At 36.0% G+C, this 27,043-nt stretch overlaps 1 protein-coding gene across 1 annotated transcript in view; it reads right to left on the bottom strand.

The window, feature by feature from the left end:
• The window catches only part of sntg1 (syntrophin gamma 1), a 63,674-nt gene that overhangs the window by 26,847 nt on the left and 9,784 nt on the right, over window positions 1-27,043 (bottom strand). Inside the window, exons 2-11 of the mRNA XM_023336198.1 lie at window positions 16,255-16,589; window positions 15,533-15,582; window positions 10,127-10,261; window positions 4,791-4,847; window positions 4,595-4,652; window positions 4,451-4,494; window positions 3,201-3,242; window positions 2,819-2,921; window positions 1,636-1,718; window positions 1,215-1,345 (exon numbers count right to left, since the gene is read on the bottom strand). Coding sequence (XP_023191966.1) covers window positions 1,215-1,345; window positions 1,636-1,718; window positions 2,819-2,921; window positions 3,201-3,242; window positions 4,451-4,494; window positions 4,595-4,652; window positions 4,791-4,847; window positions 10,127-10,261; window positions 15,533-15,559 — 680 coding nt within the window. The 5' untranslated portion in view covers window positions 15,560-15,582; window positions 16,255-16,589. The remainder of the gene's footprint in view (window positions 1-1,214; window positions 1,346-1,635; window positions 1,719-2,818; window positions 2,922-3,200; window positions 3,243-4,450; window positions 4,495-4,594; window positions 4,653-4,790; window positions 4,848-10,126; window positions 10,262-15,532; window positions 15,583-16,254; window positions 16,590-27,043) is intronic.

Here is a 27,043-nt window from a genome sequence, read left to right as displayed (position 1 = left end):
CTCAAGTCAGTTTGGAGTTTTGCATCTTGCCACAGATTCTCAGTTTGATTTTGTCTGGACTTTAACTGGACCATTCAAACATGTGGCTATTCTTTGATAAAAGCTACATTCGGGCTGCAGCTAACAGTTGTTTTAGTAACTAAGTATTCTATTGATTAATTGATTAATCACTTTAAAAATACTGCATAATTTGCAGGGTTTTCATTTAGCCACTTAAGCATATAGAAAGTTTAAAATAAAAAATAAGCATTTTATTGCCTAAAATGCAATAACATAGAATTATTTTAGTGTATGCTTCATTATTTGTAGAAAAGGATGCATCTGCAGCTAAAAAAATACTGCATAACAACAACATGTGAAAAGCTCAGCCCTTCCTGCTTGACTTGTGTAGAGTTGATTTGTTAACTATGTTTTCAAATAACTAATTATAATTGGATAGCAAAAGGTGATAATGGGAGGATTTTTAAAGAGAATTTGAACAAGGTGAAGTTAAAATGATGCTACTTGAGGAGTTCTGTGTAGAGCACATTTACAGACAAAGTAGGTTTGTTATCTGAAAAAAATTACATATACTTTGTAAAGTTTTGGCTTAATTACTGCTCTGAGTGTGTTGTTCCTTCAGCAATGGCCTGTTTCAGAGCCTGTGTACTCTAGTTAACAAATATTCAATTACTAAATTAGTTGGTGATTATTCCTCTAATCCATTAATTATGATTAATCTGATTAATTATTGCAGTTCTAAACCTTTTCATTGTAACTTTCTCTAAAGGTTTAGAATTGTTGTCCTTCAGGAATTCCTCAGTCTAGACTCTTTTGCAGCCTCTATCTATGAGGGACCCAAAGAGCTCATAAATAGAAGGCAGTTTTATTACTGGTTTATATTAGTGGCTTAGTAAGTAAGATCGAGCTTACTGCTTTATTTATTATGTTTTGTGGGTTTAGTTCAGTTGGAAGCAAAGTAAGTATGTAAAAAGGATGTTGTGCTAGATTTATGAACTACTTACCACAAAAAAGTTCATTTTTATCAAAGCGAGCAAGGTATGACCAAAGGAGCCACATTGAAAAATCATAAAATATGGTCTATTTATAGATGGACCTCAGCAGAGTGCTCCGTTTTAAAATCCCCAAGAAAGAGATCTCAGCACAACTACTATATTGAGCCTTGAAAAATAAAAAAACAGCCCTGTGCTTCAAGATTCTGCCTCACAACTCACCTGCAAACGTCAGAGCCGGGGATGTACTGCGACAAGCGTGAGTGTAACAGAGGAATAAGGCGCAGGTCCACCCATCTCTTCTCCCACCGAAGCCCCGGAGAAGTGGGCCAGGACGAGCAGGACAATGTGTCCTGTAACAGTATGAAGGATAAGTTAGAAGAGGATTTTATTTTGTGTGTGTGAAGTCTTTCACATATCAACTGATGCCACTGCTGCAGCTACTGGTGTTGCAGATGTACAAACAGGCTGCAGATTAGAGCTGATTCACCCCTTTTCAAGCGGTAAAGATAGAGCGTCATGGTTATCAATGTGCAGTGACAGTTGCATGGAAACAACTCGCTGGTAGTGACAATGAGACGCTTGTTGCACGACTGCAGGACAGTTATGGAATCGTTCAGTCACACAGTCTGAAGAACAATACCGTGTTGTTGGGGTGGTAGTTTAAGTGCAGGCCGCTGTCACACAAAGGAGATGATGTCCCACTACTCTGGTCACTGGGAATGCCTAGAAATGAAGCAAGTACATAAAGGCTAAAAAATGACGTATATATTATACATTATTTTCTCCATCTGTCTCATCAGCAAGCGCTTGTTACTTTGTTCTGCTCCATTGCTGGCTCCTGCTTTGTGCCAATTTGTATTCAGTCGACTGACTGACGGCCAGTCAACCTGGCCTACATACGCATATAAAAGGATTTTACAAAAGCTTTCATGTCTGATGATGAGCTGAAGTTCTCTCATGAGACACAATCAATTGCACCACAATGAGCAATGAGTCAATTCTTTCAGCTTGGTCTTTAGCGCCTTTTGTGGAGCTCGACACGAGTCACCTTGCCTTTTTCGCTCCTTAACAAAGTAGCATCTTTTTTGGACTCAAACAACCAAGTGGTCAATTTGTTATGTTTAGAAAGACATAGTTGAATTTCATATGCTGTATAAAAAGACACAATCCTGTTTTTTCTAGGTCAATTTTAGGTCAGTAAGGGATTACAATGTTTTGGTTTTTTTTCCATTTGCTAAATGCCAGAATTATCTGTCTTTTTCATTACTTTCTTGCTACTTAAAGCACTGCAAAATGCTTTAATTAGAGCACTGTGAAATGCTATAAGCGGTCAGTGCAACTAGAAATGTCCTATATAAATTCAGTCCATTTACAAAACTGATCCAGTAATATTGGTTCTGTCAAAAGGAGCCAAATATCCAAAACTATGTAGAAGCTTGTGCTAGGATACCCCAAATCTTTGAGCAAAACTTTAAATTAAAAGACATTTAAGCCATAAATACAATATATGTAAACATCAGACTCTAAAGAAAGTCTAAAAATATATCTAAAACTCTTATTATTCTGACATTTAGCAAATCCAAGTAATATTAGTAATCCTAACCAGTTTAAAATATTAAACCTTTAGTTTGATTTAGTGTCACACAGAGAGAAAAAGTGAATGTTGTCCATTGACTGTATATAAACGTCACTTTTATTTTTCTCAAAGAGGCTTGAGTTTATTGTTTCCAGGACAACCACTTCTAGACAGAAAATAAGACCAGCTAAAAATAATCCTGGTTAATTACTTTCCAGTGCTTCAGCGTTTGGTGGAAGGTTCTTACATGTGCAGTCCTCACACAGCGGCAGTTTCAAAAAGGCAGGAGTCTTCTTCAGGAACGACACCGTTAGGGTTACCTCTTCACCTGCATTTCTCAAAACCTGCACCTACAAGTTGCAAAGAGCAAAGTTTTTTCTTCACTGGGGGGTTGCTGAGGATGAGACATAGCATGGCAGTGTCGAGCTAAGAATGGAAATGGAAATCCAAGATAAGGGATTTAAAGAAGCTGCATATGATTTCTTACAGTTGCTTATAAGAAGGGATGAAAGAGGGAAAAAAGTGGCTTTACATGTCAAAAAGATGCAAATCATCAAAATAAGACAAGATAAGCTGTTGAAAGAGTTGTTTCTGTGTAAGAAACTATGAAATATGAGCTGACAGCTTACCACTTCCTCGTGGCGATAGCTTCTGACATTTATTCCATTTATCTAGAAAACAACAGTAACATCAGTCCTCTGAATAACATTTCACCACCAAAGCACTAAAGCTTTCTACAAAATGATTAATGAGAGACGCATACTATGGTGCCTTTCAAAAGTATTCAAACTTTCACACAATCTGTGACAATCTAGCTGCACGTTTCTGGTTGGAATCTAATAAAATGTTTTATTGTGGCTGTAAGTAATGTACAAAGTTGAATAATTACAAAATGAATGGCAAATAATGCATGGTTCTCAATTGTTTATGAATAAAGCTCTGAATGAGTTATGTATCCACTCCCTTAGACCACCTCACCATGAAATATGAGGCCAGTTAGATGTGGGTATGACATTTCACTGAATCATTTTAATATGGTTTGATCTGAGCCATTCTGTTGCAGCTATAGCTTTAAATTTAGTTGTCATACTCAAAAAGGTAAAACTTTAAACCAGTCTCTGGTCTTTAAAAGCCTCTACCACATTTTCTCTCATGAATATCTTGTATTTAGTTTTATCCAACATCCCATCAACTCTGACCATCTTAGCTGTCAATGCAAAAAAAAACAACAAAAAAAAACATTGCCTCACCATGTTACTGCCACTACCTTGTTTATCAACCTAGCAAATCTAAGGACTGAAATTATTACCCATTCTTCTCAACAACATTAATGGTGGAGACTTGTCTGGTGTGTTCACCAACAAGTGCAATTACTGTGTATTACAATATAATCTCAAAAGTGGGATTATATTACACTTAGATGGACTCTGATTACTAATTAGGTCTCTGGAGGCAGTTGGTTGCTCTAGATTTTACTTAGTGGTCTTAAAATAAGGGAGTTAATGCCACACTTCAGATTTTTATCTGTAAAATAAAATATCCTTTTCTTCTACTTTACATGTACACTGTACTTAGTTGCTCTCTCACATAAAATTTGATAAGATTTTAGTTGTAAGATGGCAAAAAAAAAAAAACAGCAATATAATTGTACTACACTGAAAAGTGTAAATACAAGCATCTTAATTACATGTCTCCCACAGTTACCATGTGGGACACTATGTGCTTTGGCTGAAATATATGTGATAAATGAGACTTTTGGCCGTGTGGATGAGTAATTATTTCACATAGTTTCCGGGACATGTGGCACATGAATTATTAAATACACCGGGTGTGTTATTTTGCACAATGAGAGAAGAAAACATTAATGTGACATTTTTACCTGAAGGATGCCGTCTCCGATGAAAAGCAGCCCAGAGAGTTCAGCTGGAAACAAACAGAGCAACAACAAACACTTTATAGCAAGCACAAATTAGAGGGTTGAAACATCAGGAGATGAAAAACATCAACAAAATGGATCTGATACCTTTTTGTTCTTTTGATATTTTTGATATCACAACAGGGATTTTGTGCTCTGCTCCACCCTGTGGAGGCAATGCAAAATGAGCTGGAACATAAAGGCAGTTTGTTGCAGTTCGACAAGGAAATGATCAATAACACTTGTCCACACTCAACTTAAAGAAGTCAGGTTGGGCAACCTAATCAGCTGAGATCTAAATTACCTTGATGCTGAGACCAAACCCTCCAATCGTCTGCCGTCTGATTGTTACAGTTCTCTCCTGCAGTTAGAGGGAAAAGATGAGATTAGGCTGCTGTCAGACCTGTCAGGGATCGCTCTTAAATTCAAATGTAGTAATAATGAAAGGGCATAAATCAAGATAAAAAATGAACTTAAATAGCACTCCATTTACTTTTAATGTGCACTAAAACTGACAGCGTGGAGTCACATTGTGACTGTTATTTTCTCTTAGGTCCACATGAATGATTATGTCTCAATCTAATTAAAACAAACAAATTAGCAAAGCTTTCTTTACATGGGGAGATCATGATCTGATGTTCAATAACAGACAGCAGTGGAACAAGCTTCATGGTTAGCTGGATGAATGAGAATGTGGCTATTTTTGTCATAGCATTAACCAAGTTCAAAATGAATCTTTACAAATGATTTACAGATGATTTTCCCGTGAGTCTGCTTTCATCAAAAAAAGAGAATATCCTGATTTAAAAAAAACAACTTTAAAATATGACCTACAGCATATTTAGTATGAGATTCTGACTAATATTAAAGTCATTAGGATTCAAAATGTTTTTTGTTTCGTGTTCCACTTATGATGGTGAATTAAGAGAGTTTATTAAGAATTAGACACTAGGAACAATCCAGCTGCTTGCTTTACTCTTCTCATTGTTTTTAGTGATTTAGCTGTGAACTAAGTTATCATTCAAGAAAATCAGACAAAAGCAACAAGAATATAAACAGTTTGTAACAAGAATGCCAATCTCTAATAGTTAGATATTAGTATTAGCATAGCATAGTGGCATAATGTTCTGGTCATGCCTTTGGAAACACACATTGATATCATACTGTTTATAGGATTTATTTATTTATTATTTTATTAGTTAAGCAATTTGGTCATGATTCATTGGTGGAATAAAAATTTAACATAAAACTGTAATGATATTTAAAAAGCAAGAATTGTGTGCACAGGTTTGAAACTATTTGGATTTTTTTTTTTTTCTTAACACAGGGTAAAGATTATAAACAGTTTTATACAACCGTTGGCTTCTCTGATGAACACACAGTGGAAACTGCAAATAACATTATGAGCTAATCACGTTAGAGGGCTCAAAACATTTAGGCACTTATATGTGGTGAAAATGGCTTGCTGAAGCTCAGAATGGGGAGCAGAGGGGGTTTAAGTGTATTTTAATATGTCATGGTTGTTGATGCCAGATGGGCTGGTCTGAGCGTTTCTGAAACTACTGATCCACTGAGATTTTCCACCATCTCCTGGGTTCACAGAGAATGGTCTATGAAAGAGAAAATATCCAATGTGCGACAGTTGATGCCTTATTAATGTCAGAGGTCAGAGCAGAGTGGGCAGACTGGTTCGACATGATAGTAAGGCAACAGTAGCTCAAATAACTCGTTAGAACAAAGGTATGAGGAATGCTGTCTCTGAACACACAGGAGAATAAATGTTGGACCAAATGGACCACAAGAGTAGAAGATGACAAAATGTGCTATCTCTGTCATCAATAATTCAGGTAGGTGTTGGTGCTGTAAAGGTGTGAGACATTTTTGTTATTTGCCACAATTTGAGCATTGTTGTTGGTCATGAATAATTTTTGTGATCACAGCATTACAGTCTTCTCATTGATACTTCTAGCGGGAATACCAACAATCCCCAAAAATGTCAAACTGTTTTTTTTAAACATGGCACTTGATTTACTGTTCTCCAGTGGCCTCCACAGTCACCAGCTCTCAGTCCAACAGAGCACTTCTGAGTAGAAGTGGAATGAGAAATTTACATCATGGATGTGCAGCCAACAAATCTGCAGCTACTGAGGGGTGTTATCAAGTTAATATTGATCAAAGTCTCTAAGGAATTGAATTGTTGAATCTGTGTCATCAAGAATTAAGTCGTTTCTGAAAGTAAAATGGGGATCAGGGCGTACCTAATTAAGTGACTAGTTAGTGTAGTCTTACATGCCGATACATCCCCACCAATAGAATTGACTAATAGAAAGATGTTAGCTTCTGGCAGATTCCTAGCTGGATATTTAACTGCTCTTCTCTGCAGAAATTGTAGAGTTCATTCCACAAAAACTATATTAATTTCAAAATCAACTTTATTTGCAACCCTTTGCACTACTAGAACAAATTCCAGCCAACTAGCTTTTTTAAGGTAAGATATATTTGTTCATAGTCCTCCAGATCAATCATTCCACCAACATTGTGCAATACCACAACAACTGGCACCAAAACAGACAATAAGAATTATGCTGCCAATGTCCTGATTCACAGTTGGAACAGTGTTTTTTAAGGGTTTTAAGGCTCACCTTGACACCTCCAAACATTTTTGTTTTCATTGTGGACAAGTAACAAAATGTTTGTGCAGCTTCGCTATAAAATCTTTCTCCAGAGGGTTTTTCCTTCATCCATTGTGATATCTGCTGGTTTCAGCAAATGTCACAATGGAATAAGTGTTTGTATTGAACCAAAATGTGCATTCTTGGTAGCTGTACTCTCAGAAACAGTTAAATCTGAACCTGCTTTGACATAGGCATTGAAATAGGTGTTTCAGCAGCAGTGGTGGGAAGTAACGAAGTACAAGTACTTCGTTACTGTACTTAAGTACAATTTTCGTGTATCTGTACTTTACTTAAGTAGATTTAATAATGGATACTTTCTACTTTTACTCCACTACATTTAACAGTAAGTATCTGTACTTTCTACTTCACTACATTTCTATATAGCGTTTCGTTACTCGTTACATCCAAGACACATTTCAGTTTTTTGATTTGTTCGTTAGTTTGAAAGTATCCAATGGCGAGAGCAGAATCAGTCCGCTGAACCAATCCAAAGCGGGAAATAACCATTAGGCCCTCCCTCAAGAAGAGCAGCACAGTACGTAGGACCTGCAGAATCATTAACTCCCAGAATGGAGTCCAAGGATAGTCATCCTCCAGAAGACCTGCCCCACCCATGGCCTTATTTAAAAGATTTCTTCGAAATAACTGGGTCAAAAAACGCTTCCTGGAGATTCCAATGCCGCCTTTGCCTTCCCCGAAAGCATGAAATTCTATCTTTCAAAAATTCACCATCAAATTTGAAAAAACATATTGAGGTAAGTTAAGTTGCTAAACGCTATCGATGTTAAATTAATTTGTGTTAGTGAAGTTTTATGTAATCTTAGCAAGCTTTTTGTTGAACTCGACTGCAGTAAATAAATACGATTACTGTATATTGTTATAAGCTAGCATGAACTTGCAAGTAACAGTGATTACTGCGGTCGTGATCACGTCTCCCGCCATGAATGTTACATATAAGTTGACGCTAAACTCCTTCACGTCCTGGTTATTGAATAAATGTTAGCGCCATTAAAATAATCTCCATGTAACAGTTACAGTCATATTCAATAAATTAGAATATGGGTTCCAATGAGACGCAGTTGTCGCAAGTCCGGCGACATTGGCGGACATGCCCGCCCACAGAGTCAGCCGTACCCCCCCTGCCTGGAAGGTGTTTATTGTCAGCCCCTTTCTGTTAAGAGTTCTCTCAAAATAGCTGGCCAAAAAGTTAAGTTCATGTTTTGTTAGGACGAAAGACTAGATGTTTCCAAATCGCTTGATGTTTGTTAGGTCAGTTTAAAGTCCCTTTTTTCAGGGAAACAATTTTCTTTTGAACGTGTTTATTTTGAATTAAATAAAACATTTCAAAGGTATAATAATTTCTCTCATTTTGCCTAATTACATGTAACCCTGCAGGTCATCCCTGGAATTCTGATGCATAGAATAAAATATCTAAATCTAAACTGTCACAGGGGGTTAACACAATAAAAACATGCTTTATCTGCAGCATTGCTCATTAAAATGGTACATTACTGATTTATTAAAACTAAATACGATAGGTACACTTAATGACATTATATAAGCCGTTAGGTATTATGGTCGGCAAGTACTTTTACTTTTAATACTTAAGTAGTTTTAAAAGCTTGTACTTTATTACTTTTACTTAAGTAAAATAATAATGTGGTACTTTGACTTTTACTTGAGTAAATTTTTGTCTGTGTATTTGTACTTTTACTTAAGTACATTGTATGAGTACTTTCTCCACCACTGTTCAGCAGTTTCCAGACGGAGCCTTATTGGATCCTGAATTGGAAATTCAGTTTGCTTTCATGTGTAATTGTAATTGGTTAAGGTTATGATTTCAAAGCCTCCCAAGCCTTCCATTCTTAAATCCAAAACCTGAACATTATTTAAAAGCTGGAAGCTAACTAACCAACTAAAGAAAAGTCCTAACTCCAAACTATTTGTGTATGATAAAAATTAAGTGATAAAATATGCAGCCAGATTTATGCCCAAAGCTTGTTGATGGCTACAAAATTGAGATTAACATGCAACTTGAAAAGTAACAATTAATCAACTAATATGTGTTTGTATTTATTTGAGCATATATTAACTGCGTGCGTATTATAGAAACTCCTCCATAAATGCAAATGTGTGTATGCAGTTCTAGTTTTTAAATATCAAGAAGTTGTGTACTGTGTCCTTATTCTATCCTGGGAAAAATGGCTTTTGATGAATACATAAACTTTACCATACATTTGCAAGAATATAACCATTTCTAAAATATAAAGTTAGAAAACAGAAATAAGCTATGAAGTCTTGTGCAATGTGAATTCACATCAATTTTTAGAGGCTGAAAACTTCCTTGATGCATTTTTGAACCAATTGGTGCAACTAAGCGTAACGCTGTTTAAGCAAGTCCCTCCTCTGCCTTATCAAACCAGTGCCAGATGGCGACCCAAGCACGACAGGGTGGGGATGTGTTGGAACAGGAGGAAGGCCAACACATTCTGCCATAACAAATGAAACATAAGGCCCCTCAGTCCACTCGTCTGTCTCCGATGCAGTAAAGTTTTATCAGGGGAAAGTTTAACTCGTCTGCAAGGTTAAAAACGTCCTCACTTGACACGCTAAAGATGTGTCTGGACTTCTATGTCTTTGACCTTTTCGTAGATTAGTAACAATGTTTTGGAGGACGCAAACCTCCATTTGTCTGTGACGACTTTTATCCGGGAAAATGTTATTACATGAATGCCATTTTGGTAAAGGCCATAGTCTCTAGCCTTGTTTCTCATGAGAAAGAGTGCATGCAAAGGAAAAGCTGTCGGAAGTGATGACAAATGAGAGCTAAATGCTATATTCAACACAACAAGATCAGCAGGTGAATCACTATTTAATGAACATATTTCATTTATAGGGCATGATTCTACTGATGTAGATGTGTTGTGAACACATGCAGAACCATGACTTTGACTGGGTTACTTACGCTTGAATAAAAAGGTTCTCCTGAAATGCAGATGACATCTTGTTCTTGAATGGTCAGAATATCTTTGGCCAAGTGTAGTCGAATATTAAATGGCTCCTCATTACCTTCTTGCATCAAATAAATCCCAGTCTTTGTCTGCAAACAGTCAGAGAGATAAAATCATTCATCATTCCTCCCATGACAAAATTAACTGGCCATGAAATGAAATGTCATTGAGAACCCTCGTTGCAGGATGAACATGGAAATTAGTTCTGGCTGATGTCTGTTATTTTCCATTTTTTCCCAATGCTTTAATTGTTAATACTAATATCAAAACAAGTAGGGAACCATTTCTTTTAGAAATAAAGATAAAAATGGATTTATGACTTCAAATATTGAACTGTATTTTGAGAGTCCCGAAAATGATTTGCTTTCTGTGTGCTTTGTATTATTTCATAGACAAAGGTGCTCTCAGATTGTGTCATCTCATTTAGCCTGAGAGAAAGGCTGCAGTCGAATCAGGAAGCTGTGACATGGAAAGACCAAAAGAAAAAAATATATATTAAACTAAACGCTACGTTTGTTTCTACTTCATAACAAGCAAAAGTGAGGACTGTGCATGTATTTCCAACGGTCCCTTAACAACACGCTAATCTGCATAAATTTGCATTCTGCATCTCCTTTCCTCCTTCAAGGCTAATTGTGATGCCGGTCCCGTTCTTGACTTAAAAAAGGTCTGAATAAGAGGAGCACCTTCACCTGATGAGACTGCTAATAGAAGAAAGCCACCAGTGTCAGCATCCTTGTCACCCAGCATATGACGCATATGAGCAGATAAGACACTGAGCTTCATTGCTGCTGGAAGTTTAAACTCGGGTAATAGTCAGTTTATATATTTAAGATGTGATTGGGAAGCGCAAGAAACTGAGCCCATCCACTCTCACCTCCAGCCATGGTGTTGGAAATTGAATGAGTGAGGCATTAATTCACATTATTTGAAGTAATATGTGTCTGCGCAAGCATCATTAGTGAAGCGAAATGAGGGCAGTAGTGTCTGTGTATTATTGAGGTCAGCCAGCCTCTCACTTGACTAAGTGTCGTCTGACCTGCTGTGCCTCTTATACTGCAAATAATTAGCTTTATCTTCCATCCAATTTTAAGGTGCACCATCACTCCCCTCCTAACAGTCCAATCTGCATCATCATCTTTGCTCTGAGATAGAGTGTATTACATTTTACTGACAACATAAGTAATGAAGCAAGGACATCTTGTTCTATACAGGGAGCATAATTTTAAGAACTAGCAGGGAGGGAAATATGAAAGGTGCAATTAAAAGGTGCTTTCTTTTTGCTATTTTTAACTTCATTAAGTAAATAAAATACCTTGCAAAAGTTGTACCCTTCAAATTTTTTCACCTATTGTTACAGCACAACTACAAACCTCTGTATTTTATTTCATTTTAAGACAAATGCCTAGAGCACTTTGTTAAGTTTGTAAGTGAGCTTTCATTTCTTCATGCTTTACTTGAGAAGAGGCAGATTTTGCTAAAACCTTTTGAAGTGGTGGTGAAAAATATTTCATGAGGTTTTCTGGAGGCATTTTAAAATTTTATTTTGACTTATGTTTTGCTCATTTTTTGACTAGTGTCAGACCATCTTCCATGAAATGCTTTCTTGTTATGGCACCTAATTTAAAAGACTCCTAACTCCCATGTCACTAGCTAAATCTAAAAAAATAAATTCAAATTAAAAATTACACCCTTACATAGATCAAAAAAGGTAACTTTGTGCCCAAAAACTTTCTCAAGGAGTATTCAACTAAAATATTGGCATAGTTGATGAATAACCATGTATCAGTCAAGGTTTGTGTCGGACATTTGCTGAAGTTTTTCTTTCTTTTTCAATTTCTCAAGGGCATGATTTCAAGTACTTTTCATCACATTTCCATATATTTTTGTGTTGAGCATTTCTTCATTTGCTCTTCAAACAAAACAATGAAAGCTAACTAAAGGACAGGTGGGAACATGAATTTAAAGAAGGTTGATACATTTTGTAACTATTCTTCAAAATAAAAGAATATCTGGCTTCTTGGTATAAATGTATAATGAAATGAGAAATGATTTTAATATTTCTGCATGTTTGCAAAAATCATATGTGTATTTCACACATTTGTGAGTTGATTCTGTAAGTTACAAGAATTCTGTAAGTTCTTGTGTGACATTCTAATATGACACAAGGAAAAAGGTAATGGTAATTTGTGTCAGGATTTGTGTCAGACCATAGAACATAGGATGGGTAAACAGCACATAAAAAGAAAGTGGAGCAACTGTGTGTTTCTTCTGGTAATGAACTCTGTATACAAATTTAATCAATTGTTCAAATTACATTCTTTCTAAAGTTCTCTAAGTTGATCGGAGTGTGTTGCGAGATGGGTTACACCTACAAGAACAGCAGAAAGAAAGTTACATTTAGAAATAATGCATTTCAATATCAAAGAGTGGAAAAAACAGCAGTAGTTTTCCATCAACCCAGAAGTTAGTTAAATGAGGCCCCAAGAGTGAGAATGAGCATGAAGTCATGCTGATTCAAAGTACTTTTTTGCTCTATAATGATGTGTGCCTCATGATGAAGGAAGTATTACTGGCTTCATTTGAGATTAAGCCCCATGGTTGTAGTTTACCTCACAATTTAACAAGTGGACAGAGGACGGAAGAAAGCTAACTGAGATCAGATTGGTCAGGCAACATTCGATGGCAGTCCAGGCTGATTATTACCACAAAACGGCCAATGTCTTGTCCGTTTGCTAAATTTGTAAGTGAGCCCTCACTTTTTCATGCTTTACTACAACTATGGTGTTTTGCACAAGAAAGCACCCCCTTTGAAACTTTTTCATATTCTGTTGCATTACAATCCCAGACCTCAATGCATTTTATTGTAATTTATGATCAACACAAACTAGCACATAACTGGTTTCAAGAGGTTGTCTTTTTTAAAATAAAAATCCAAAAATATGGTGTTTATTCCTAAGAGAATACTTAGAAAACTGCTTTTTGATGACATGACACCTCCAAGTCTTTTCTGGTATGTCTATAACAGCTGTTTACATCTACAAACTGAAGTGGGGACCCAGGCCTCTTTACAAAATATCTCAGCCCAGTCAAATGGAGGAAAAGAGTCTCTAGAAGAATAAATGTTCAAGTCTTGGATGGTTTGTTCACAGTGATGTATTTTCACAGCACATACTGTAGGGTTTATATGTAACTTGGTATATTATTTTATAAATTGTCTGTCTGCAGTGTTCCTCACTTTTAACAATAAAAACTGGTCAAAAACTTTTAAAGTCATTCACAGAACAGCTGTTTCCATTGGGGTAGGAGGTACCAGGACTGTGTAAACAGACAAAATAGTAGAAGTAATTTCATTTTCTATCAATTTTACATGTTTGTGTTGGTCTATCACATAAAATCCTGAATAAATCCCATTGAAGTTTGGCATTGTAGAATGACAAAATCCAGAAAAGTTTAGAAGCTCTAAATACTTTTGCAAGACACTGCATAGTTCAGGAATGACTAATGACATCAAGGCAGACTTAAAATATACTGAATATATAGCTACAGACATTTTTATTGCAGTGACGGTGGATGCATTCCCTTACCTAACCTATGAATCCGTCTTGTATATCCTGACTGCTCCTCCATAATCCCTGAATGTTTAAAGCCAAGACAAACTGTGGGTCTTTAAAACGGGTACTTTGATATATTATATTGGGATGTGTAGCGTAAAAAGCGGGAGGAAAAGCATTGTTGTACATTGCTCACATCTAATGCAGGCAGTGAAGCTGCAAAGAACTGTCGAGACTTCTTCTTAGTTTTTTTTATATATAAATATTCTCACACAGTTACTGATCCAGTATTAAGAATGTGAAGTTTAAAAGCCTTAATTTTTCTCTTTAGTCAGCAGAGGTGGGCTTACACACAGAGAGCCTGTCAACACAACATCAGTCATTTCTCCATCAGAGCAAGCATGACTTACCAGAACCTCTGTCAAAATACAGCTATTAACATGACGCAGACAGATTTGACATGTGTCAGATTAATGTCTATGTCTATAATAAAGTCTGTTATGTGGTTTGCTCTGAAAGCAATTCCTGATTTTTTTTTTTAATAAAACATTTATAGAGCCATGCATTGCCCCCCGCTGACTGTGAGTCAGATCCTCATATGTGATATTACTTTATCGGCATGCGGAACTGGAGCACGGAGCTTATCGCAAACGGTCACTTGAGACCCATGTGGAGGCGCATTCTAATGTGAGGTATGGGCTAATGCTTGTAAAACTGTCCTTTTGTCATCACATAGGATGTAGAGTCATAATAAGATAGAAGCTCACCCTCTTTTAAGGCTAAGGTTTCACGTATCAAGAATAAAAAAGAAATTTTTAGGCCAATCATCTTCCCAGTCTTCCTTCAGTTAGTTGAGGTTTGTATTCTAGAGAAAAGATACACATATAACTAAACCTAACATCACACTGGCTTTGTAATTAGGGGACGACTGCGTGTCAAGATAAGGTCTCATCTGTCCAAGTCAGGCTGCTATAGACATTTTTCTAAATGTACTGTCATGAACAAGGTGGTATTATATACCTTTTAGGTACATAGAGCCATTTTATACCACAATCAATTAACTGTTACCTTCAGTTGTTATAAATATGCTCTATATATTAAACATAACTAAGAAGAAATTTGACTTTGTAATTTGATGCCTTGAATTTGACCTCTGTCTCTTTAAGAAGCTCCTGAGTTCTCAGGATTGTTGGACTAAGCTCAGCAGACTCACAGTTCCACCAGGCGTTTGCTAATTGCTACTCACACTAATCTGGAGGAGTTGAGGGAATAACATTATAACATGATGAAAAGGTCAAAAAAGTTCATTTTACATAATGTCTATAGGTTGATTCACTCCGCTTCCATTTCTAGGAAATTGATGAACTATCTTCAATATTTTTCACTTATTTACAATACTTCTCAGTGGCCTCAAATTGTTTGGAAATTACTGCATAGAACCTCACTATCCACTGCTTGTTATTAGCAGCACCTATAAACAACATTTACTGTAACAAATGTTTTATTTATTGTTTCCAGATATATAAACCCTCTAACTGAAAGAGGATGCACATCTTTTCTTAACCACTACTTCATATTAATAGCAGATATAAAGATGTGGCTTCTGTACATCCATCATCACCATCTTCTAAGAGGCTAAAGTAGCGAATAAGAGGCAAAACCGTTAAGAAAAAATGTTCTCCTGCAGTTCTACTCTTTAGCTTTTTAAACATGCTGGGAGGCTTAATGTTGTGTTCTAATGCTTTAAAATGCTTGGCCACTTTCTTTAATTACGGTCAATTGTCAGACTGATTAAATCCTACCAACCTCTTCATTTGAAGTCTTGAAATCCATGTGCTACAATGCAGTGAGAGATTCTGGAATGGAGAAAAAAGCAAAATTAATTTAGGTCTGCAGGGACAAATGCTTAATGATAGGATGGAGTCATGCAGCAAAACCACAAGGCTGAGTTTAAATCAGCATTGTTAGCAGGTTGCCTATACCCGTTATGCTCCACTATTTCTCATATGGAGCTTAGACAAAAGAGGGAAAGAGAGTTTTCTATTTAAATGTGCTTCTTCTAAACTTGACTGAACAAGGAACCCCAATGGTGCAATTTTCTGCAGAAAACTGGAGACCATTAAGCATTAATGAATAATTTATTAGCAAAGGTGAGAGCCAAGGTATCCTAATAAATGTTTCAATATTGAATCCAGCCTCCCAGAAATGAACTGTGTTACCGTGTCTGATGGCTTGTCGGAGAGATGAGAAAACCAAGCCACAGTGGAATGTGCTATATTAGATTGCAAATAAAAACCTAAAGATCCTTAATACTAAACAGTCTATACTTTTACAGTTTTGCACTCATTATATTTTATTCTAATAATCAAGTCATTTTGACGGCTGTTTTGAAGAAGCTTAATCTACACCACGTCAGTTTTAATGAGACATGATAGTCACTTGGATACAGAAAACAAGTGCAGAAAAAAAAAAAAAATCAGCTCGCACTCAAGTTAAAGAACCAATGCAGCAGAGAGACTGAAACTTACCTCATCAGAAAGGCCTCCAGCTCTTTGAGTATTGAGGTCTAGCCATCGAGCAGCAAGCTGATCCCTGATCTAAGCTGTAGCAGGGGGCCTCTCAGGATCAGGATCATGGCTGTCAGATTTGGGCGGCGGGAGAGCAACACTGTCACTTCTCCTGGCTGGCTGGCTGTGTGTATGTGTAAGCAGCGTTATTCCCAGTAGAGCCAATGCTGGAGAGCAGATTGAGGTTATCGTTTGGAGGATGGAATTTCTTCTAAAGGTCCCTGAACTGTGGCTGCGCTGCAGTATCAGGGAGGATGGTGCTAAGATAACATTCTGCTCTTCCACAGAGGTGAAGTCTGGAGAAAAAAAAAAGATGAATTAGTGAATGTTGTTGATTGCATGCTTTTGACTTTGAATGAAAATATATCGTCTACATTTGCAAGCAATACAGAGATGAGAGTTGTTATTGTAAAGTCAGTATGTATGTGTGGGATGTAGAATCTGAGGCAGTTCTGGGCTTAAACTCCTAAACAATCATCCGGAAATAGAAATGACAGAAACTCAAGATCTGAATGATTCTGATGAAGGATCTGCTCAAACACTTCACACACAAACATGCAAGAGAGCAAAAATGTAATTAACTCACATTCTTCTATTTTCTTGGATTTTGCAAATACCAAGCATAAATGATTTTATTTTTCATGACAGTTATTAAATTCCAAAAGCATACCCTTGAAAAACCTGTCTCATTAGCATCCATTGTTTACTCAACAATTTACTCACATTAGTGTTGAGCAGCAGTGCTACTACTATCATCATTGTCCCATCTCAATCACTAGTGCAAACAAGTGATTTATAAAGAAAAATAAAGTGCATTTTATTCAAATGTTTAAAACATGTTTTAAACATTTTTTACTATAATTTGTACTTACACAACTTCTTGGTAATTAGCCGTGCTTATTTGAGGACACTATTAATTGAAAAAAAAAAGTTTAGGTTTTCTTGATTTTCTTTATGTATTCTTTTCACAGTACATTTAGTTATTTATGTCAAATTTGACCAATGTCTGGTGCTATGACGAGTCGAGAACATATAACAACTATAATCTGAAATATTATGAAACAAATCCATTCAAATAATTAGGAAATTGCTTCCAATTTGTTTGCAAAGTTGTAGATATCCTCATCTAGCTTAACTGAGCTTCCAATTTTCCTCTAATGAGCAAAGACAAAAAGGCACTTTGCTTTGATGTCAATAATGTAGCTCCAATCATGAGCTCTTTCTTAGATTCACAGTGAAAATAAAGGATGATTATTGTAAAAACTGTATTTACACAAGTTCAGATATATTTTTATTTCAAATAGCATAAAATAAGATGCCCAGAGGCTCTATTCTCCCATCCATACTGACTAGCATATTTCCATATGGATGTATTTTTAATAAAATATACTAACTCAGTTTCTCTTTAACAATTGTTCATTTTCTTTGGTTCTAGGAATCTTTGCAGAACAATTACTTTAGATCAAGGTTCTCTGAAGCCTTTTGTGAAATTGCATATCAAGGATTTGAATGTGATATTTGACAGTGATTTTAACTTTGAGAAATAAAATTTCTCAAATTAGGGTTTTATCAAAATGTGATTCTTTTAGTAATGGTAAGCCATGCTTTTATTACTTCCAAACTACAACAATTCTTTCAGTTTTGATAACCCAGGTCTTCTTAGCACTGGACCAGCTTGTTCAGATTGCTGCAGCTTGTGTGTTAACACTGAGAAGAAAGAATGAGCATGTCTCCCATATCCTTGTCTGTCTGTATTAGCTACCTGTCAGTTTTAGGATCAGGTACAGAATTTTTGTTACTGAACTACAAATCTTGTATCATGGTAAATCTCTAAGCAATCTATCAAATCTCTTACTACCACATGTATCTTAAGATCCTGACACACAAACACAAAAGGCAACAAGATGAAATTAAATATTGGTTGTTCTTTTTGGCCAAGTTTAAATTTTTACTTATGATGAAAACTGATTAATGTCAAAAGATACTGATATGTCAGGGGTCCGTAATAATTATTTATATTATTATTTATTTCCAGAAATCTCAAAATAATGTTGTACTTGTTGACTTGTGAAACCCGATTTGTATTTAACTACTATTAAATACAAATAGATAAATAGTTAAGAAGGCACCACTTAAAAATGTTAAGAATGGAGGTAGATCTAGATATGTTGGACAGAACAGTTTTCAAACAGCATGACAGTACTTAAATAAATGTAGTTTTACTACTCCCGTAGGAAAATTTGTCGAAGCTTTTGCATCACACCAGATGTATAGCAGACAAATATTTTGTTTAATCATAACAATAACAACAGTTTAAGATCATCTCAGCTCCCATCAGTATACGTTTTACACAGCCTTGAGATTTTCCAGTCCTTCAACCTTAACCAGTGTTTCTTAACAAGCTGATGGAAAGAGAAAAATATGAGTTTGCATACTGGATGCATTTTCAGCAGATGATTATCTACCAGAGTGCATGGGGTTATATTCTGTATAGAGAAGATGAGATATGTCATTCAGTGTCCTTTTGTGCTTGCCTACAGGACAGAATGCTCATAAATCCTCTGGAGGGAGTGGTATTCCTTTATCTCCATCTCTCAACTATGCTGAGTGCAGTTATTTTTTCTTAACATAAAAAAACAGACAGATTTCTTCCTAAATAAAATAGCATGAGAGATCTTATATAAGGATAATTTGTCCACATATGCATAAAGAGACATTGTGAGATTGTGAAGGACGAGTCTTCATATTCCGCATTACAATAATATATTTGATCAATCCAATGGAGTCTCACTACAAAAGATGCTCACACATAATTGAGATGACAGTGGTGAAGATGCTAATGCACAGAGAGAGTGTCGGGAGCATCGTGACAGCAGAAGAGAAAGGGAGGACATTTTGCACTTTAGGCCAAGATATTTTACAATGGCATACCACTTCATTGGGTCAAGTTTTATCTATTTTGCCAACAATATAGACATATAATATAATTTACTTAATTTCCTCTCATGAAAATGCAGAACAATCTGCAGGAAAAATCTGCAGGTTTTAGTTTTTAAACTAAAATATACACTACTTTACTTTTTTTTTGTTAAGATAACATTGCATGTTATAGACCCCTAAATGACAAAAACATTTAAGATTTTACTCCCTTAGATTTGCTCATTGCAAATGTATTCATACTACTGAAACTTCCCCATTTTACATAGAGTCACAAACTTTAAAGTACAATATGTCTTTGGGATTTTATATGGTAGACCAACACAAAATAACACTTATTTGCGAAGTGTGATAATAATGTTGCATGGTTTCCTAATTTTACACAAATAATGCTTTGTATCTATGTTCAGTCCCATTTACTCTTATAAGCAACTGCAAAGCTCCCAAGACAATGCTCACTAGAAATGTGGGAGTGGATGAGAGAAAGCTTGAGCAAAAGGATGGTGTGGCCATATTAGTTTAAAACCTTTTGGGATACATACTGCTTGCCAGACATGTAGGACAAAAAACTGACAGTAAATCTACCAACAGACCAGATCCACCCTGGAACATGGTGGCAGTGGCATCATGCTGTGGCGATGGGTGTGTTTCAACAGGATGACAACCCTAAACACACACAGCCAGAGATACAATGGAGTAGTCTACATCCAAGCTTAAAACAATCCTTTAGAGTGGCCCAGTAAAAGTTCACACCTAAATATAATGGAGGAATTGGAAAAAGATAAAATGGAATTTTGTGTTTGTATCATCAAATGTATAAAAGTTTAAAGACTTTTGTAAAGACACTGTAAAACAAAATATTTGTTTCATCGATCTGTTGCAGTTACAGGATTTTTTTGTTGTTGTTTCCAAGTGCACTCTTATAAAACAACTGTGTGATTGACATGACAGCAGCCCTAGTAAATGTTAAGACATGCTTAAAAATTGAATGTCTACAAATGGTCAGTTGAAAGACATGTCTGCAGCTAGAAGCAGAGCACTTTCTCTTAACAGACCCTCCTGTACAACCTGCAAGACGGCAGCACTTCCCTTTGTCCTCTGAGAATCCAAAGATTAAACTATGAACCTTTTGTGCCATTTCAGCAGAGTCAGCGTTGCTCCTTTTATAACAGCATCAGGTATTTTCTATCCTATCAGTTTGCTAAGCACTGTTTCCAATAATGCTCTTCCTTTTCACAAGAAAAGGAAGCAAGCACGCAGAGCAAAATCACTCGGATGATGTGGCGATTGCAACATGACATCTCCATCTTTGAGAGCTGAGGACAGCTGCGGGCCATGCAGGATGACAAATGGCCCTCGAAGCTTGCAGGTGAAGCAGATGTCCTCATTGAACTCCACTAAATTCAGTTTTACTCCTCAAATACTGCAATGGGTTTTATTCAGTTTTCCTGTACACTCGTGTCATTTGACCCAGAACAGAAAGTTCCTGAGACTTTTTTTCTTCTAAGATTATGATAGGCATTATGTTTTTAATTAAAAAAAAACGCAGCATCAAGAGATCATGAGCAACAGCAAAAACACGGCACAAAGAACATTTTCCTATTTCTGTCCCTGATGGAAATTGACATGTCTTCTGCAACCAGTATCTTTGAAGATCAAAATCCATTCTTAAACAGAGTATTTCTTTCCAAAATGAATCAAATATCACATAAAAATTGTCAAAATGTGATCAGTGATTGGAGTTTTAACTCATAAGATTGCTTTTTAATACTTAATCTCCAAGCTGCAAAGAAAAAATATCTACAATTGTATCTGTCCACATTTATAAGGTGTTGATCAGCCTCACATTTTAATGCTAAGCATGCAACTTATGTTTACTGGTAGCCAGCAGGTGCAAGATACATACAGATCTAACTTAAATCACAGCAGCCTACATGTGGTTACATGGAGCAGGGTAGAGCTTAATATAGCCTTTCTGTCAAATAAAATGAATGTTTTTTTTTTATATAAAAACAGGAATAAGAAACAGGACCTAATTTTACACAAGGCACCAAACAAAAACAATTTATCATGTTGAAGAAACTACTTTAAGGTAAATATTTTTTCTCATGCATTGTTCTCTCTAAACACAAAACATCCTTTAATTTAACTAGTGATAGTGGTAATGTTCAACATAAGAGCATTTTCATCATTTCATATTGTATTCGAGATTTACCTACACTTTGAATTTCTCTAAATGGAGAAATATTTCTAACAATCAAAGACGAATCTTAAGGATTAGGAAAAATTAGTGATTGTTTTATAAAAGGCCAGATGTTTTGATCCATAAGTGAAGCTGATGTTTTAATCCTTTCATTTTCTCTTGTATATAAAACTATTACGTCTATAATGCAAAGTTTCCACAAATAAGTCTGAATATATTATAGTTGTAAGAAATAAAACTGGCATGAGCAGGTTTGATTGCAATAATATGTAATAATATATTACTGACTCAGAATTTTTATGTTTTAAAAATCCTTAAGCTACCGGTACTTGTCAAAAGCTTCATTGACATAACTAAGACTTAAAAATGTTTCTTTTGCACATTTATCATTGTGTTTTCCCTTTGACAACACAATGAAACCGTGGACACTGACACTGCCACCTTTCTGAAACCCACTGACAAGTTATCAGCTTTACTCTTACACGTGTGAAATGATCTGGATCTGACGCTTCTATAGAGCAAAAGTTATTTTCTGAAAAGATTGCAAAGAGCCTTCTTCTGTCCTCCTGTCTGCTTGGTTTTAATAGAGACCATCAATCAAATTACCCAGAACAAATACAAGTCAATAATCCAGTTTTCTTTTCTTTTAAAGGAGAATTGGAAGCATTGTTCTTTTGATTTAGAAGATCTTTATATTTTGTAGAAGAAAATATCTTCACTGCAGCAAGTCTACAGGGGCAAAGTTTGGCCAGTTTGGTTTGTTCTCCTTATGGCAATAAAGCAAACTTTTTATAAGCATTCAACTGAGAGCTGCAGAAATCCTTTACTGCGTAAAAGTAATTAAATGAAATGAAGGAAGAACAGTCTAAAATCTCTAACATGTTATGTCACACGGTGTTGCTTGTACAGCCTATTATTATCACTCACTTCTACGACTACCACTAAACAAAAAGTGAAAGTTTGCTTTGAAAAAGCGGCTCTATCACATGAAAAACACATTTCAAGTTATAAGATCACAACATTTTTAACATTAATTCCATAAACTGCTCCATAATTTTAATCATTTGCGATTCATTTTTGATGAATATGGTATTCAATAAAGTGTCCTTGCAAAATGAAGTGGAAAACTAAAACTGCACATCACACTGAACACACTACAGCGTTAAGCTCTGGGGATATTCTTCTTGAGACAAAAAATCTGGTCAGTTAATGATGTCATATATTATTTTCCATTCATAGTTTGGTTTTCCAAATAAGATCACTCACGTTTACAGATGAAATGGGAAAATTTTATAATATGTGAATATCCTATAGGGGTGTCAAACTCCAGTCCTCAAGAGCCAGTGTCCTGCAGTTTTTAGATGTGCCACAGGAACAAAACACTAGAATGAAATGGCTTAATTACCTCCTCCTTGTGTAGATCAGTTCTCCAGAGCCTTGCTAATGACCTAATTATTCTATTCAGGTGTGGTGCAGCAGATGCACATCAAAAAGTTGCAGGGCAGTGGCCCTCTGGGACTGGAGTTTGACACCTGTGCTTTAGAACAAGGGTGTCAAACTCCAGTCCTGGAGGGCCACTGTCCTGCAACTTTTAAATGTGACTCTGCTGCACCACACCTGAATAGAATAATTAGGTCATTAGCAAGGCTCTGGAGAACTGATCTACACAAGGAGGAGGTAATTAAGCCATTTCATTCTAGTGTTTTGTTCCTGTGGCACATCTAAAAACTGCAGGACACTGGCTCTTGAGGACTGGAGTTTGACACCTGTACTTTAGAAGAAAGTGTAAACAATGTCCTTTAGAAATATTCATTCAGTGCTTTGTTCCAAATAAAAACATGTTCAGAATCAAAACAAGCTATATTGGAAAAGTTTGTGTGTACAAACAAGGGTTTGGACTCCAATTTTACAGTGTTCAGACATTAAGTAATAATATCTCAGGGGCCTCAAACTCCAGGCCTCGAGGGCCACAGTCCTGCAGTTTTTAGATGTGCCACAGGTGCAAAACACTGGAATGAAATGACTTAATGACCTCCTCCTTGTGTAGATCAGTTTTCCAGAGCCTTAATGACCTAATTATTCTGTTCAGGTGTGGTGCAGCAGAGGTACATCTAAAAGTTGCAGGACTGCGGCCCTCGAGGACTGGAGTTTGAGACCCCTGATAGACTAAATCAATTAAAAGATAAAAAGAACAATACTATTATTTATTTCTATTAACACAGTAATGAGCAAAAATGTGGCTCGGCAAAATCAATCAGTCCAGCTTCATGGGGTTTTAGTAGAAACATCTGCGTATAAAATGATGTGTGATGCTTCCTCTTCCCCTGACATATTAATAAGGCCGTCCTTCTGACTTTCTCCAGCAGCGACCAGGCTCATACCGGGAGGCTGTAGTCTGAAACATTTGCGTAAGAACATCTTGTATTCATCAGGGGCCGTTTTGTGAGCCGCCAAGAGGTGCAACTCCTTAACCCCCCCCCTCATCCTCGTTCAGATTATGTTCAAGATCGATTACTGAGAAATGTTCTGAGTGTCTCATCACGCTTTCAATTCTTTTCCCGCATTTGTCAAAAAAATAAGACTTTCATTACCTCGTAAGTCAATACCTGCAGCTCCGGGCACAGCGAGCGGTGCTCTCTATGCCAAATGTGCATGAATGATAGACAGAGAGGAAAATTAATGATGGACACATTTATAGACTGAGATCCTGACCTTGCTGACTATGATGTATGTCCATTGGCTGCAGGGATCCTCTATATAACAGGTGGGTGCCGATTTATATAATTTCACACACTATTAAAGGACAAAATATCAGAGTAGAAACAGATTAATACCAGATATATCTGATGATAAACAATAGGGAAATTGTCTCTATAGGTATCCTCTAACCTGATTGTTAGCCATTTTTTTTAAATAAATGATGCATTAGCAGAGGAGAGGACAGATCAGACCATGTAGATACAGTTTTTGTGCCACTCTGAACTTAATTTGCTATATCATTCTGCTTAAGCATGAAAAAGATTCTGAATATATTAAACGTGTAGTTACTTTTGGTGTTTAAACAAATGAGATCTACGCTGCCTTACAGCAAAAGACTTTTGGATCTGGAAATGGCTCCATGCTGAGTGATGAGTACATGAAAGGATTTAAAAGCTCAGCTCTTTCCTGAAGGCTTGCTCGCTGAAATTATGCACATTTTAGGAACACGTGCTTACTGAATGAATACAAAGTAAGAAAATATATATCCCCCTATCTCTCTCTATTTCCTCTCTCTTCTGCTGGGGCTAATTATTTTCAAATTCAAACTGTGTTGGGTAAAACAAATTACTTTCTCGGAGAAGAACACTCATTACATCATAAACCTTGAAGAATAAAGATCTAATTGGAGTTCAAGGCAACATTTTGAAATTTCTCAGGTTGATTTTCTGGTTGTACTTAATTTTAAAATGCCTCTTAATGCCACAATTGCTTACTATGTAAAAATGTGGACTCATACCACTTCATCATCTTAAGTATTTCCACAACTTTGCCTGGTACTTTGCCTTCATCAAGCATGACAACAAGCTCAAGGACTATTTTTGCAACACTGTAAACTTTACCAATAAAACCAAACTTATCAACCTATAGGACAGGGAAAAGGTGTAGTTTTTCCATAAAAGCTGATGATTTTCATGGACTTCCAGTATTCATTCCCAATCAAGTTCATTTATAACAAAAATGATGAATACATGTATACACAGATATTTATAGACTGAGATGAGGCAGAGTGTAATGATTAAACTGATTAAATAGCAAAATCCTACTTTTTGATGTACAGAAACAATTTTAATAAATACTTTGATTAGAAAATACATTTTCTATCACAAAGGTGATTTTCTGTCTGAGTTTTTCTATTAGAATAATCTCCCAAGCTGTTTGTGGAAACAGTCATGATTCACAGTTTTTCTAAAACCCTTTTGTGTTGTAACACAGATGGTAAAACATTGAAAAATGGCGCATACACAAAGAAGTGTGTTTAGAGTGGTAAAAGTAGGTAGCATATTGAGCGTCTGAAAGGAGGGCGGCTTTACAGTTCTTGCTGTAAATTTTCTTTGAGTCTTTGAATTTTAGCGAATAAACATTAAATATCATCCTGTATATAGCAATTGATACAATTCTCAACATTTTGACTTTCTTATAAAATGCTATTGCTCAACAGCTAAAATGACTTTTATGATCTGAAATGCATGCCTCATACTCAGAATTAGTCAATGTGCAATTCTTTTCCTTTGTGCATTCGGCGCAGCTGTACATCTGCTTTTAATTTTTAAAAAATCACCGTGCATTACCCCAGGTAGGGCATTATTTGTCAGACTGTGATGTACTTTGTTGTCTGTGGACAAATTAATGCACTATAATCTCAGAGAAAGCTGTACACAGAGTTTTATATACCAAGAGAAAGAGCCTCAGAGGCTGGAGACAAAACATTAGTCTTGTGATTTTGAGCTTTTCTTTCAGTAGTGGTGTCCATAAGGCTATCGAACAACGGTTGGCTGTGAGTGCTTATTGGCTGAAATCACTACCTCTCATTGGTCAAGGTCAGAAATAGCTCTTTAGTTGCACAAGCACTGACAGACATTTTCAAATGCCTACAATATGTTTGTTGTTTTTATAACAGTATCAATTTACCAATATATAATCCCTTTAGAATATTGCTATTCTAAAGGGCAATAATAAGAATTCCTTCTTATTTAATTTTTTACCTCTAAGCAAACTTGTTTATTTTTATGTATTCAAGCCATTTAGTGTTAGTTTAGTTCTCTTGGTAGGTAGGTGAATACATGATTTGAGGAGATAAATATTAATAGAAATGGTCAAACCTTCAGGATTTTTACACAATGTCAATTAACAACAAATGTAATCTGAGGACACTTTTAATGTTACTTGGACTGAATGTATCTCGTGCTATTTGAGTTTTAATAACCCCCCACAGTGCATTTATACTGCAGACTCCAACACCCTGGCACTCTCTCAGTGATCATCCAACCATATACCAATATGCAGATCTGTAGGCAACTGAGGGTAAGTGCCTTGCCTAAGGACAAATTACTGTGCTGGAGAAGGGTGGAATCGAAACCCAAAACCTTCCAATTGCAAAACGACTATTCTACAATGTACATAATAAAAAGATTTAGTTTGTAGAATTAAAATTAGAATCACTAGTGCAAAAGTTAGGTGCACTCAAATTTTTGACTGCTTTGCATTTAACATCACAGTTTTAAAAAAGCTTCACTTTTTTAAAAATCCCTGTACAACCAGGCAATATCGACTTGTAAAGAAATAATTAAGATTCTAGAAAACAAGTTCTTTATTTGAATCAGATTTGAACAAAGCAGGCAACTTACTGAAAAAGTGTTTCAAGTGCTTCAATGAGCTGAAATTTAAACTTAAAAACATCTCAAGACAAAAATGAGTGAAATGATAAATTAAAAGAAAATCTAAATTACATGTGCAAATGTTTTACATTCAAGCCATTTTTCTCTAGAATGATTTTGAACTTAAAATTAGTGAACGAATGTTCATTTGCAATACTGTAGGAAACGATAAACTTGATCATCTCTGCCTGGTTTG

This window comes from Xiphophorus maculatus, chromosome 6 (assembly GCF_002775205.1).
Source record: "Xiphophorus maculatus strain JP 163 A chromosome 6, X_maculatus-5.0-male, whole genome shotgun sequence".
NCBI lineage: Eukaryota > Metazoa > Chordata > Actinopteri > Cyprinodontiformes > Poeciliidae > Xiphophorus > Xiphophorus maculatus.
This window is presented reverse-complemented; position numbering and strand designations above follow the sequence as displayed.